Source organism: Heptranchias perlo, chromosome 4 (assembly GCF_035084215.1).
Source record: "Heptranchias perlo isolate sHepPer1 chromosome 4, sHepPer1.hap1, whole genome shotgun sequence".
In the NCBI taxonomy this organism is placed as follows: Eukaryota; Metazoa; Chordata; class Chondrichthyes; order Hexanchiformes; family Hexanchidae; genus Heptranchias; species Heptranchias perlo.
In genome coordinates, this window is record NC_090328.1 from 82,326,717 (window position 1) to 82,338,159 (window position 11,443).

Sequence of the window (11,443 nt, forward strand, 5' to 3'; positions counted from 1 at the left end):
ACCCCAGTGCTCTGTTTGCATTTTTATGGCCGTGTTGACTTGTGTTGCTACTTTTAATGATTAGTGAATGTGTACCCCTAGATCCCTTTGCTCCTCTAAACCATTTAGACTGTTAGTTTCCAAGGAGTATGTGGCCTCTTAATTCCTCCTACCAAAATACACCACCTCACTTATCTATATTGAAATTAATTTGCCATTTGCACACCCATTCTGCAAGTTTATTAATGTCTTCTTGTATTTTGTCACACTCTTCCTCAGTATTAACTACACCCCTCAAATTGCATTTCCAATTCCCGAGTCCAAATTGTTTATGTAAATGGTGAACAACTGTGGTCCCAGCACCGATCCTTGTGGAACTCCACTTCCCACCTTCCACCAGTCTGTAACTCCTTTAACCCCAATTCTCTGTTTTCTGTTTTGTAGCTAGCTTGCTATCCATTCTGCTACTTGTCCCCTGACTCTACATACTCTGACCTTAGTTATGAGACTACTATGTAGTACCTTATCAAAGGCATTTTGAAAATCTAAGTAAATTACATGTACTACATTACCCTTGTTTAATCTTTCTGTTACTTCTTCAAAGAATTCAATAAGGATGGTCAAGCATGACCTTCCCTTTTGAAATCCGTGTTGACTATTCTTTATTATGTTTTTGGTTTCTAGGTATTTTTCTATTACATCTTTGAGTAAAAGTCCATTATCTTTCCTACCACTGGCGTTAAGCTGACTGGTCTATAGTTCCCTGGACTGGCTCTTTCTCCCTTTTTAAATATAGGAATAACATTAGCTGTCCTTTGGCACTTTCCATTTTCTAATGAATTTTTATAAATATATAATAGTGCCTCTACTTATTTAATAATGCCTCTACCATAAAATACAGGTTTATGAACATGATTGTGCTTACCATTTCCACAAGGTTTTTGCTAATTGCATTTTTCGACTGTGGTCTATTTATTCCAAATACAACAATTCCTGTTAAAATAAACAGAGTGGAAATAATCTTTCAACAAATTTCTAATGAAAGTTGCAGAATTTCTAAACAAAAATAAATTAGAATAAATCCTATATATTATACATTAAACTATTGCACGCAGTCACAGAAGTATGAACTTTGCACTCAGTCTTTGCCACAGTTTGCACTCTGAGCATTAAACACAACATGCAACAAATACACTTCACAAAGTTAACTATTCAGATCACAAGAAAAAATAAGCTGTCAACAGTACAATTAACTCCTACAGACTGTGGGTACTAAAGAAGTATTAATAATCATGCTTTAAAAATGTTAAATGAAAATCTTTGTTTTGATCTTTTTAACATGGTAATATATAAATCTAATAAACAAATTATAATTTAATGCTGTACTGAGTATCTTACAAGTGTGGTCTATTTTCCCTAGAAGTCACAGCTGGAACATCTCAACTACACTAGTATTTTGTATGAAACAAATTAATGAATCATGACCAGTGGTTTACTGGGAAATAGCCATCTCATGATATCAGCACTACACAAACCATTTATCCTGAGGCTCATGGGTCATGCAGTCCTGATGTCACTCTGTTGTTTACTTTTCAGTAAGCCACTGAGCTGGTCATTTATATCTGGTCCAATAATTATTGAATTGATCACAATGTGGTTAAATAACATTACTGTTAGCAAAATTAAAATGAAATTATAATTATTACATTTTGAAAAGTAGAAGAAGTGATTTTATATAGTGGCTCTCAATATATGAATTTTAAGTGCACAAATGTAGATGTTATTAAAAAATAGGTATCTCAATTGGGAATTTTAATGAGGTGAAACAATGGTTGTGATAATTTTATCCTTTTTGGATTTTTTTACACTATGTTTTAAGCAGCAGGGGTCACAATTTAGAGTACAAAGGAAGCTGCCAATAATTTACAAATTTTTGTCAATATTGCCAGTATTATAATGAAGGGAAAACAGACCACATGATACTAGAATTCCTAGCAATATCTACGAATTTACAAGAGAAAGTATCCACACATCTTGGTTTGTTTACTTCATGCTGAAATGTACATAATCTCTGGTGAAAATAGAATACTGGGATGGAAATGATTGGCCTCAGTAAACAACTAGAATACAAACATCTATTCAATCCTACAGATACTGATAAATAACATTTTGTAATCCATTATTTCCAGTGCTCTATTAAGAACAGAAATCCACAGAAGCAGACACACACTTTATTGTTTCTAAATACTGCCTCTGACATGTACTTGAGTGAATTATTTTCTGAAGGAAGTTGGATAGAAAATAATCGACTGTATTTTAATACTCTCATGTTTTAATTGGAATATACAGAAGCAATGATAGGCCAAACATCTTGACACTCATACAACACAAATGCTGGCCTAGATTTTTAAAAATCTGTTTAAACACAGTAATATCTTTTTCAAATATATTATTCAAGAATCTTCAATAGCAGCCAATTTCTGGTCAGCGAGCATTGTTGCACAAAATCCAGCAACTAGCAGGATTCCTGCATCCTGGATCAGCATCAAATGCACAGAAAGTCCTCAAATGAGGAAAAATTCAAGCCAGTTTCAAGGAGCAATCCCTAGATTTTCCCACCTTTGGGGATGCTGTAGCTGAAAGGGCAGGAAAAAAAAAAATCAGTAGCAAACAAGTGCGCAATTACACAACATTCTGCTGTCACATAGTAACTCCGGTTCTCTCAAAGAAAGGTCTTAGTACTAGGGTGAAGCCTTTCCATTGCTTCTCCAAGTCCTTTCACCACTTTAAGATTCTTATCAGCAAAAGTTTTGGAAAAGGACTTTTTCAAAGTCATTTCAAATACATTCATAACCCCCAGAAGGGGGTTATGAATGTATGAAAAAGCCACCGGATATACACCTATACAAGGCAAGGACCCACCTAGTGAAAGTGAGTCAAGGGTACAAGTACACTCCTACTGTGGAATTAAGTAAGGTAATGGCTGTGCTACCGGGGATGGGGGGTAAATGCAAGGTTAGGCAAGTCAGATAATGCTACTGCTAACTAAAATGGCCTCGTCTCTAGCAACCAGCCTTATTTTGTTAAAAGAGGCTACATCGAATCAATGTCCTCCCAAAGTTACAGCCCCAACTGCGAAAAAGGGGAAAGTTGGCAACGAAAGGGTTGATACGTCAGTGAAGGCACTGGAACCTCTGTTTCTACAGGGGTAACTAGGCTGAACTTTGAAAATTCTTTTGCTGAGCTCTTAGCAGAAGGCTGGTGTGGATAGCAGTGCTCGGCTTCACCTCACTGGTTACAACTGGGTCAAAGGTGGGGGATCTGATTGTGGATATCTTCAGCAGCCAACTTGAGGAGAACCTCAGAACAATTTCCATCATTCGATGGAAAAGTCTTGAGCTTACTTCACTCAAGGCCTTTATCCATAAGTGAAAGCTCATTTATCTGGGTACCATATTGACCAACATTCTCAACCTCCTTCAGGGATTACTCCTTACTGAAATACAAAGGTAAACCTCAAATGCATTTTTCCACCTAGAATATCAACTCTTGGATGGCAAAAAGCCTGAAATCCTTTTTTACCCTCTCCCAGGAACTGAGTTATGCATGGAACGGTCAATGTCCGTTGCCTAACATTCCATGATTACCAAGTAATTGAAGGCCTATGGTCCCAAATACAAATGGGGCTCCAGGCATGGCTCCCATCACTGACCAAGGGTTACATGCAGTGGATGTTAGCATGTCCTCAGGCAACCTTATCTGGGAAAATATGGTAATTAAGGAATCTGGGCCTTGACTTTTGGAATTAGTGTACATTCTAAGGGCGAATGATGGAGGATGCTTCAGGTTGTAGGTACGCTCTGAATGGTCTTGCAGAATAGTTTTGCAACTATCATTGCTCTTCATGGGTGGCATGCGTCAAGCCTGGATTTTCATAGGTGGTGCAAGCAGTTCCCCCAGTGGTACTCTCTGCTTCTTTTTCTAGGTTCACCAATTATGTGGAATAGAATTCAGAGAGGTATGCAATCAATAATTCTGTAGTTAATAGTTAATAGTTTGGCACACTCTGCCATCCAATTGCATTTTTCAATGTCACTGGGAAACCTCAGATGACTGGCTAGTTATCTTCTTCATCAAGAGGCCAGCCCTCAGCTGTCTTGGGCAAGATGCTGGCCTTGAGATTGAGGATCACTGCCATGTCAGAATTGCTGTGAGCAATTGGGCCAAGGTGATCAGCCAGGATGGATACTGGTGACCACAAAGCCTGGGGCCTGGTCTGTGTAACTGCCAATAAGCCAGACTCAACAGAATATGATGCAGATAATGATTTCTTTGCCTCGACAACTGAAATCATAAAAAAAATTGAAGCTAGAGCCTGCTAGCTGCGCAACCGCTAACCAGAGTCCTGTTACAGTAACTAAAAGAGGAGAGCTGTTAGATTAAAGCACAAGCCCTTTAAAGCACTACTTGCAGCCTCTTCAGAGCAATCAAGAGCTGCTACATAGCTAAATGATGAAGTGCTTGGAAAGCTATTAGGAAGATGAAGAACGAACAATGAATTCCTTTTATAGACAAAGGTGCACAGTTACTCAAACTGACTGAAGTCTGTTGCTAACCACGGACAAAAATCTCTGGTCTAGTGCCAATGACTGATATGATCAATGCTCTCCATCAGATCCATGAGGACATCCTCAGGTTTGGAGAGAACATTAAACTGAGTTGGCATTTGACACAACAGACAGTAGTAAGGACCCACCCACATAAATTGGAGGCTGCATAAACTGTACCACACAGATGGAAGGTCTTTACGAATTACTTTGGTGGAAGTGGACTAGTTGATCTCCAGTAGCACTGCACAGGGGACACCATATTTTATAAGAAAGTGGATCTATTATGGCATTACTCACAATAAGTGAACCAATATGTTATATGGGAGAAAGGTGATAGTTTCTAAAAATTTAAGAGGAAGTGTGGAAGCAATGAGGGCAGCTGGGAAAGTGAGCATTTGTTGAGGTGGACTCTAAGGGTAACTAGGAGAGGAGAGTAGCAAGAGTTTGAGAGTTAGTAGGTACATAGGATAATGCAGTGAGTCACAAAGATCTGGGAAAGGCAGTAAGTGGTCAAAGAGATAAAGAGTATTTGGGATTACTGGAATAGTGAGCACTTGGAATAGGGGCATGGGGTGGTGAGAATTCAGGTTGGTGGCTAGAACCAATTAATATTTGGGGTTGGGAATAAGGGGAAGAGCAATTGGTATTGGGAGAAGGTAGTGAATATGGGACTACTGAGGGGAATCAGTACTGGAAAGTTGAGTGAAGCATGTGGAAGATTGGCAGTGGGCAGTTGGAGATGTCAATAGTTGGGTGCTGAGCAATGGGCATTGGAAGGGTAGTGGGTACTGGACAGTGTATTTAAGCAGAACCTATTGCTAGAACATTTGGGTTGTTTGTACTATTTAGGTTTGGAGACATATTTTGAATACTCATTCCAGTAATTGCTACCTGTTTACATGAGTAATTGTTGTTCTTAACTTTTAGTACAAACAAGTAAAAGATAACTGCTGTAACCATTTATAACACTTTAAATGCCCTATACAAATATAAGTTGTTATTTTAAAATAGAAAAATTCTACTTTGATGTGACATTATTTAATATTTATTTGGTCAAATATGTAACATACTATAAGCAATCTTTTCAATATAGCAACTAGATTATCTCCAGTAGCTGTGCTTATTTGAAATCTTTCTAGACAAAAAAAAAATCACTAGCCCTATAATTTCTTCCAATAAAAGGAACTGACTGTGATGGGGAAAATGACGAAAGCAAGATTCATCTTCAAAGGCACTCCAATATAGGATGTGCATATTTGAACAGCTAATGTAAACAAAAAAAGTTGGAGAATTCATGATTTACCTCATTTTTAAATGGTTTTTATTTTTTTTAAATTCAATTACTTCCATGGTCCTCCTATTTCGAAAATCTTATTTTAAGGGCATACATAGTAGGGGTGAGTAAGGTGGCTGTACCTTTTGCTCCAACTAAAGTAGACTTAATTTTTTGGGTAGGACGCGTGTGGAAAGAAAATTTAAATTTGGGAGAAAAGGTTTACTCAATTAAAGATTGGTGAATAATAAAAGTAGAAAATAACCAATTAGAAATGAGAAAAATTAGACTGAACCAACGAAGAAGAAACGGTGAAAAACCTTCCCCGCAGACAGAAAAAAGTTGTTGTGAAGCCTGCACACACTTACAGCCCTGGTTTTTGATCTATCTCACTGTGAGAATGATAACAAATCCTTTTGAACATTAATGTCACTCCTGCCGAGACACAGTGCTGACACACCCCAAATATCCACCTCCACCCCCCCGGTGTTACCTGCCGACTCCGCCTCCAGGTAATGCACCTGCAGTTCTGCCCCGGGCCCCGAGACGCTGCCGCTGTAACATTTCGCACCAGGCGGCGCCCCAAGTTTTACGGTCCGGCTCTTAAATGCAGCGGACCCTTGCTCGGTTCCCAAGTAGCGAAGCGCCGCGCAGGGACGAAACAGAACTCCGACTGCCCGGCGCAGGAAACGCGGCCTAGAAACAAATGTCAGCGCCGCCATAGTAACCGGCCGTCAACTCTGACCTCGGTGCGTCGCCACAATCTCCCATAATCCCCAGCGCACCGTCTGGCCCAGAGAGAAGGGCGGGTGAGATGTGGGATTGGTGCAGCACAACACTGAGAGAATAGAATGGGAAATCGGTCCTGTTAGCATCCACACACACAATATTACACCACGAGAATTGTTTTTATTTGTTTCATAATTGTTATAATATACATACAAATTGTTTCATAATTTACTGGTACGTTTACTGCCTATCTGTGTCATCAGCAAACTTGGATATGTGGCTCTCTACCCCATCATCTAAGTCGTTAATAAATACAGTGAACAGTTGAGGCCCCAACACAGATCCCCGTGGGATATCACCAGTCACATCCTGCCAATTTGAGGACCTGCCTATTATCCCTACTCTCTATTGCCACTTTACATTTTATTCGTCTCATGTCAATGATACGTTACATTACATTATACAACACAAAAAATGTTTACCGTTATATTAGGAAAAAGAGGGTGGTCAAGGGCAATGTGGTCCCCTTAAAAACTGATAATGGTGATATTGTAAATGAAAATAAGGAAATGGCGGACATGTTAAATAATTACTTTGCTTCAGTATTTCCACAACATTCACCTGAGGAAGGAGGAAGCCTCCAAAAGCTTGTGAATTTCAAATAAAATTGTTGGACTATAACTTGGTGTTGTAAAATTGTTTACAATTGTCAACCCCAGTCCATCACCGGCATCTCCACATCAGTATTTACAGTAGAGGAAGAGGATAGCATGCCGGACACCCCAAGGGAACTAATTTTGAATCAGGGATGGGGACTCACCATAATTAATGTAAGCAAATTAACAGTAATGAAGACAATAATGGGACTAAAGAGTGACAAATCCCCAGGACCAGATGGTTTCAATCCCTGGTTTTTTAAAGGCAGTAGGTGATAACATTGCAGATACCCTAACTATAATCTTCCAAAGTTCTCTTAATTCAGGAACCGTTCGTTTAGATTGGAAAATTGCACGTCACTCCGCTATTTAAGAAAGATGAGAGAGGGAAACCAGGGAATTATAGACCAGTTAGCCTAACATCGGTTGTTGGGAAATTACTAGGGTCTTTAATTAAGGATAGAGTCACTGAACACCTTGAAAATTTTCAGCTGATCAGAGAGCCAGCATGGATTTGTAAAGGGTAGGTCATGCCTGAAGAACCTGAATGAATTTTTGGAAGAGGTGACTAAAGTAGTCGACAGGGGAATGTCTATGGATATTGTTTATGTGGACTTCCGGAAGGCATTCGATAAAGTCCTTCATAAGACATTGTTAGCTAAAGTTGAAGATCATGGAATTGAGGACAAATTATTGACCTGGTTAGGAAATTGGCTGAGCGACAGGAGACAGAGAATAAGGATAATGGGCAGGTACTCAAATTGGCAGGATGTGACTAGTGATGTCCCACAGGGATCTGTGTTGGGGCCTCAACTATTCACTGTATTTATTAACGACTTAGATGACGTGATAGAGAGCCACATATCCAAGTTTGCCGATGACACAAAGATAGGCAGCATTGTAAGTAGTGTAGATGGAAGCATAAAATTACAGAGAGATATTAATAGATTAAGTAAACAGGCAAAACTGTGGCAAATGGATTTCAATGTAGGCAAGTGGGAGGTCATCCTCTTTGGACCTAAAAAGGATAGATCAGAGTACCTTCTAAATGGTGAAACACTCGAAACAGTGGAGGTCCAAGGAAACTTAGGGGTCCCTGTACATAGATTATTAGAATATCATGGTCAGGTACAGAAAATGGCTAATGGAATGCTCACTTTTATATCTAGAGGAATAGAATACAGAGGGATAGAAGTTATGCTACAGCTGTACAAAGTCCTGGAGTACTGTGTTCAGTTCTGGGCACTGCACCTTAGGAAGGATATATTGGCCTTGGAGGGAGTGCAGCGTAGATTTACTAGAATGATACCTGGACCCCAAGGGTTAAATTACAAGGAGAGATTACACAAACTAGGGTTGTATTCCCTGGAATTCAGAAGATTAAGGGGTGATTTGATTGAGGTTTTCAAGATATTTAGGGGAACTGATAGGGTAAATAAAGAGAAACTATTTCCGCTGGTTGGGGAGTCTAGGACTAGGGGACATAGCCTAAAAATTAGAGCCAGGACTTTCTGGAGTGAAGTTAGGAAACACTTGTACACGCAAAGGGTGGTAGAAGTTTGGAACTCTCTTCTGCAAATGGCAGTTGATGCGAGCTCAATTGTTAATTTTAAATCTGAGGTTGATAGATTTTTGTTAACCAAAGGTATTAAGAGATATGGGGCTAAGGCGGGTATATGGAGATAGGTCACAGATCAGCCATGATCTCATTGAATGGCGGAACAGGCTCGAGGGGCTAAATGGCCTACTCCTGTTCCTATGTTCCTAACAGGAATTTTGTGTTTGATTTATAATTCATATTATATACCTTAATGGAATCATTTCTTTTACTATTAAAATAACCTAGCGACGTTGTGAAGCTTTGGTTTTGTTACGAAACTGCTTATCCTTTGAAGTGATCTAAGCTGTAATCATAGTATGGTGCAGCACAAAAGGAGGACCTTTGACCCACCTTGTCTGTGCCAGCTCTTTGAAAGAGCTATCCAATTAGTCCCACTCCCATGCACTTTCCCCAAAGCTCTGTAAATTTTCACGTATTTATCTAATTCCCTTTCGAAAGTTACTATTGAATCTGTTTCCACCGCCCTTTCAGGCAGTGCATTCCAGATCATAACAACTTTCTGCCTAAAAAATGTTCCTTATGTCGCCTCTGGTTCTTTTGCCAATCATCTTAAATCTGTGTCCTCCGGTTACCGATGCTTCTGGCACTGGAAACAGTTTCTCCTTATATATTCTGTCGAAACCGTTCATGATTTTGAACACCTCTAACAAATCTCCTCTTAACCTTCTCTGCTCTAAGGAGAACAACCCCAGCTTCTCCAGTCTCTCCACATAACTAAAGTACCTCATTCCTCATACTATTCCAGTAAATCTCTTCTGCACCCTCTCTAAGGCCTTGACATCCTTCCTAAAATGTGGTGCCCAGAATTGAACACAATACTGCAGCTGAGGCCTAACCAGTGTTTTATAAAGATTTAGCATAACTTCCTTGCTTTTGTACCCTATGCCTCTATTTATAAAGCCAAGGTTCCCATATGCTTTTTAATGGCCTTCTCAACTTGTCCTGCCACCTTCAAAGATTTGTGCACCTACACCCCCAGGTCTCTCTGTTCCTGCACCCCCCTTTAAAATTGTACTATTTTGTTTCTATTGCCTCTCCTCATTCTTCCTACCAAAATGTATCACTTCACACTTCTCTGCGTTAAATTTCATCTGCCATGTGTCTGCCCATTTCACCAGTCTGTCTATGTCCTCCTGAAGTCTGTTACTATCCTCCACATTGTTTACTACATTTCTGAGTTTCGTGTCATCTGCAAACTTTGAAATTATACCCTCTAAACCCAAGTCCAGGTCATTAATATATATCAAAAAGAGCAGTGGTCCTAATACTGACCACTAGGGAACACCACTGTATACTTCCCTCCTGTCTGAAAAACAACCGTTCACCACTGTTCTATGCTTTCTGTCCCTTAGACAATTTTGTATCCACACTGCTACTGTCCCTTTAATCCCATGGGTTTTAATTTTGCTAACAAGTCTATTATGTGGTGCTTTATCAAATGCCTTTTGAAAGTAAATATACACAACATCAACCGCATAACCTTCATCAACCATCTCCGTTACTTCAAAGAACTCAATCAAGTTAGTCAAACACGATTTTCCTTTATCAAATCCTTGCTGAAATTCATTTGTTAACCCATAGTTTTCCAAGTGCCAATTAATTTTGTCCCTGATTATTGTTTCAAAGTTTCCCCACCACCGACATTAGATTGACTGGCCTGTAATTGCCGGGGTTTATCCCTCTCTATTTTTTTGAATAGGGGTGTGACATTTGCAATCCTCCAGTCCTCTGGCACCACTCCCATATCTAAGGAGGATTGGAAGATTGTGGACAGAGCCTCCGCAATTTCCACCCTTACTTCCCTCAGTAACCTAGGATGCATCCCATCCGGAGCAGGTGACTTTTCTACTTTGAGTACTGCCCACCATTTAAGTACCTCCTCTTTATCTGTTTTTGTCCTATCCAATATCGCTACTACCTCCTCCTTTACTGCTACATTGGCAGCAGCCTCTTCTCTAGTGAAGACGAATGTGAAGTATTCATTTATTATCTTAGTCATACCCTCTCCCGCCACAAGAAGATCTTTTTTGTCCCTAATTGGCCCCACCCTTCCTTTGACTGCCCTTTTACTATTTATAGGTTTAGAAAAGACTTTTGGGTTCCTTTTTATGTTAGCTGCTAATCTATTCTCATACTCTCTCTTTGCCCCTCATTTCCTTTTTTAGATCTCCTCTGTACTTTCTGTATTCAGCTTGGGTTCTCTACTATATTATGAATCTTATATTTATCACAAGCCTCCTTTTTCTGTTTCATTTTAATCTCTATATTCTTAGTCATCCATGGAGGTCTAGCTTTGTATGCTCTTCTCCCAATGTTCAATTACTGTTTTACCTACCAATTTTTGATTTCAATCCACCTGGGGAAGATCCCTTTTTAACTCACTGAAATTAGTCCTCCTCCAGTTAAGTATTTTTACGTTTGATTGTTCCTTGTCTTTTACCAGAGCTATTCTAAACCTGATGTATTATGATCACTGACCCCAAATGTTCCCCCACTGAAACATACTCCACTTGCCCCATTTCATTCCCCAGAACTAGATCCAGCACAGTTTCCTGCCTCGTTGGGCTGAAAACAC

At 39.6% G+C, this 11,443-nt stretch overlaps 1 protein-coding gene across 4 annotated transcripts in view; it reads right to left on the bottom strand.

Moving 5' to 3' along the window:
- The window catches only part of auh (AU RNA binding protein/enoyl-CoA hydratase), a 248,056-nt gene extending 241,445 nt beyond the window's left edge, over positions 1-6,611 (bottom strand). For all 4 annotated transcript variants that reach the window (XM_067983244.1, XM_067983243.1, XM_067983241.1 and 1 more), the window contains exons 1-2: positions 6,356-6,611; positions 905-972 (exon numbers count right to left, since the gene is read on the bottom strand). In XM_067983244.1, the coding sequence (XP_067839345.1) occupies positions 905-972; positions 6,356-6,584 (297 nt within the window). In that variant the 5' untranslated portion in view covers positions 6,585-6,611. The remainder of the gene's footprint in view (positions 1-904; positions 973-6,355) is intronic.
- Positions 6,612-11,443: the final 4,832 nt, after the last annotated feature.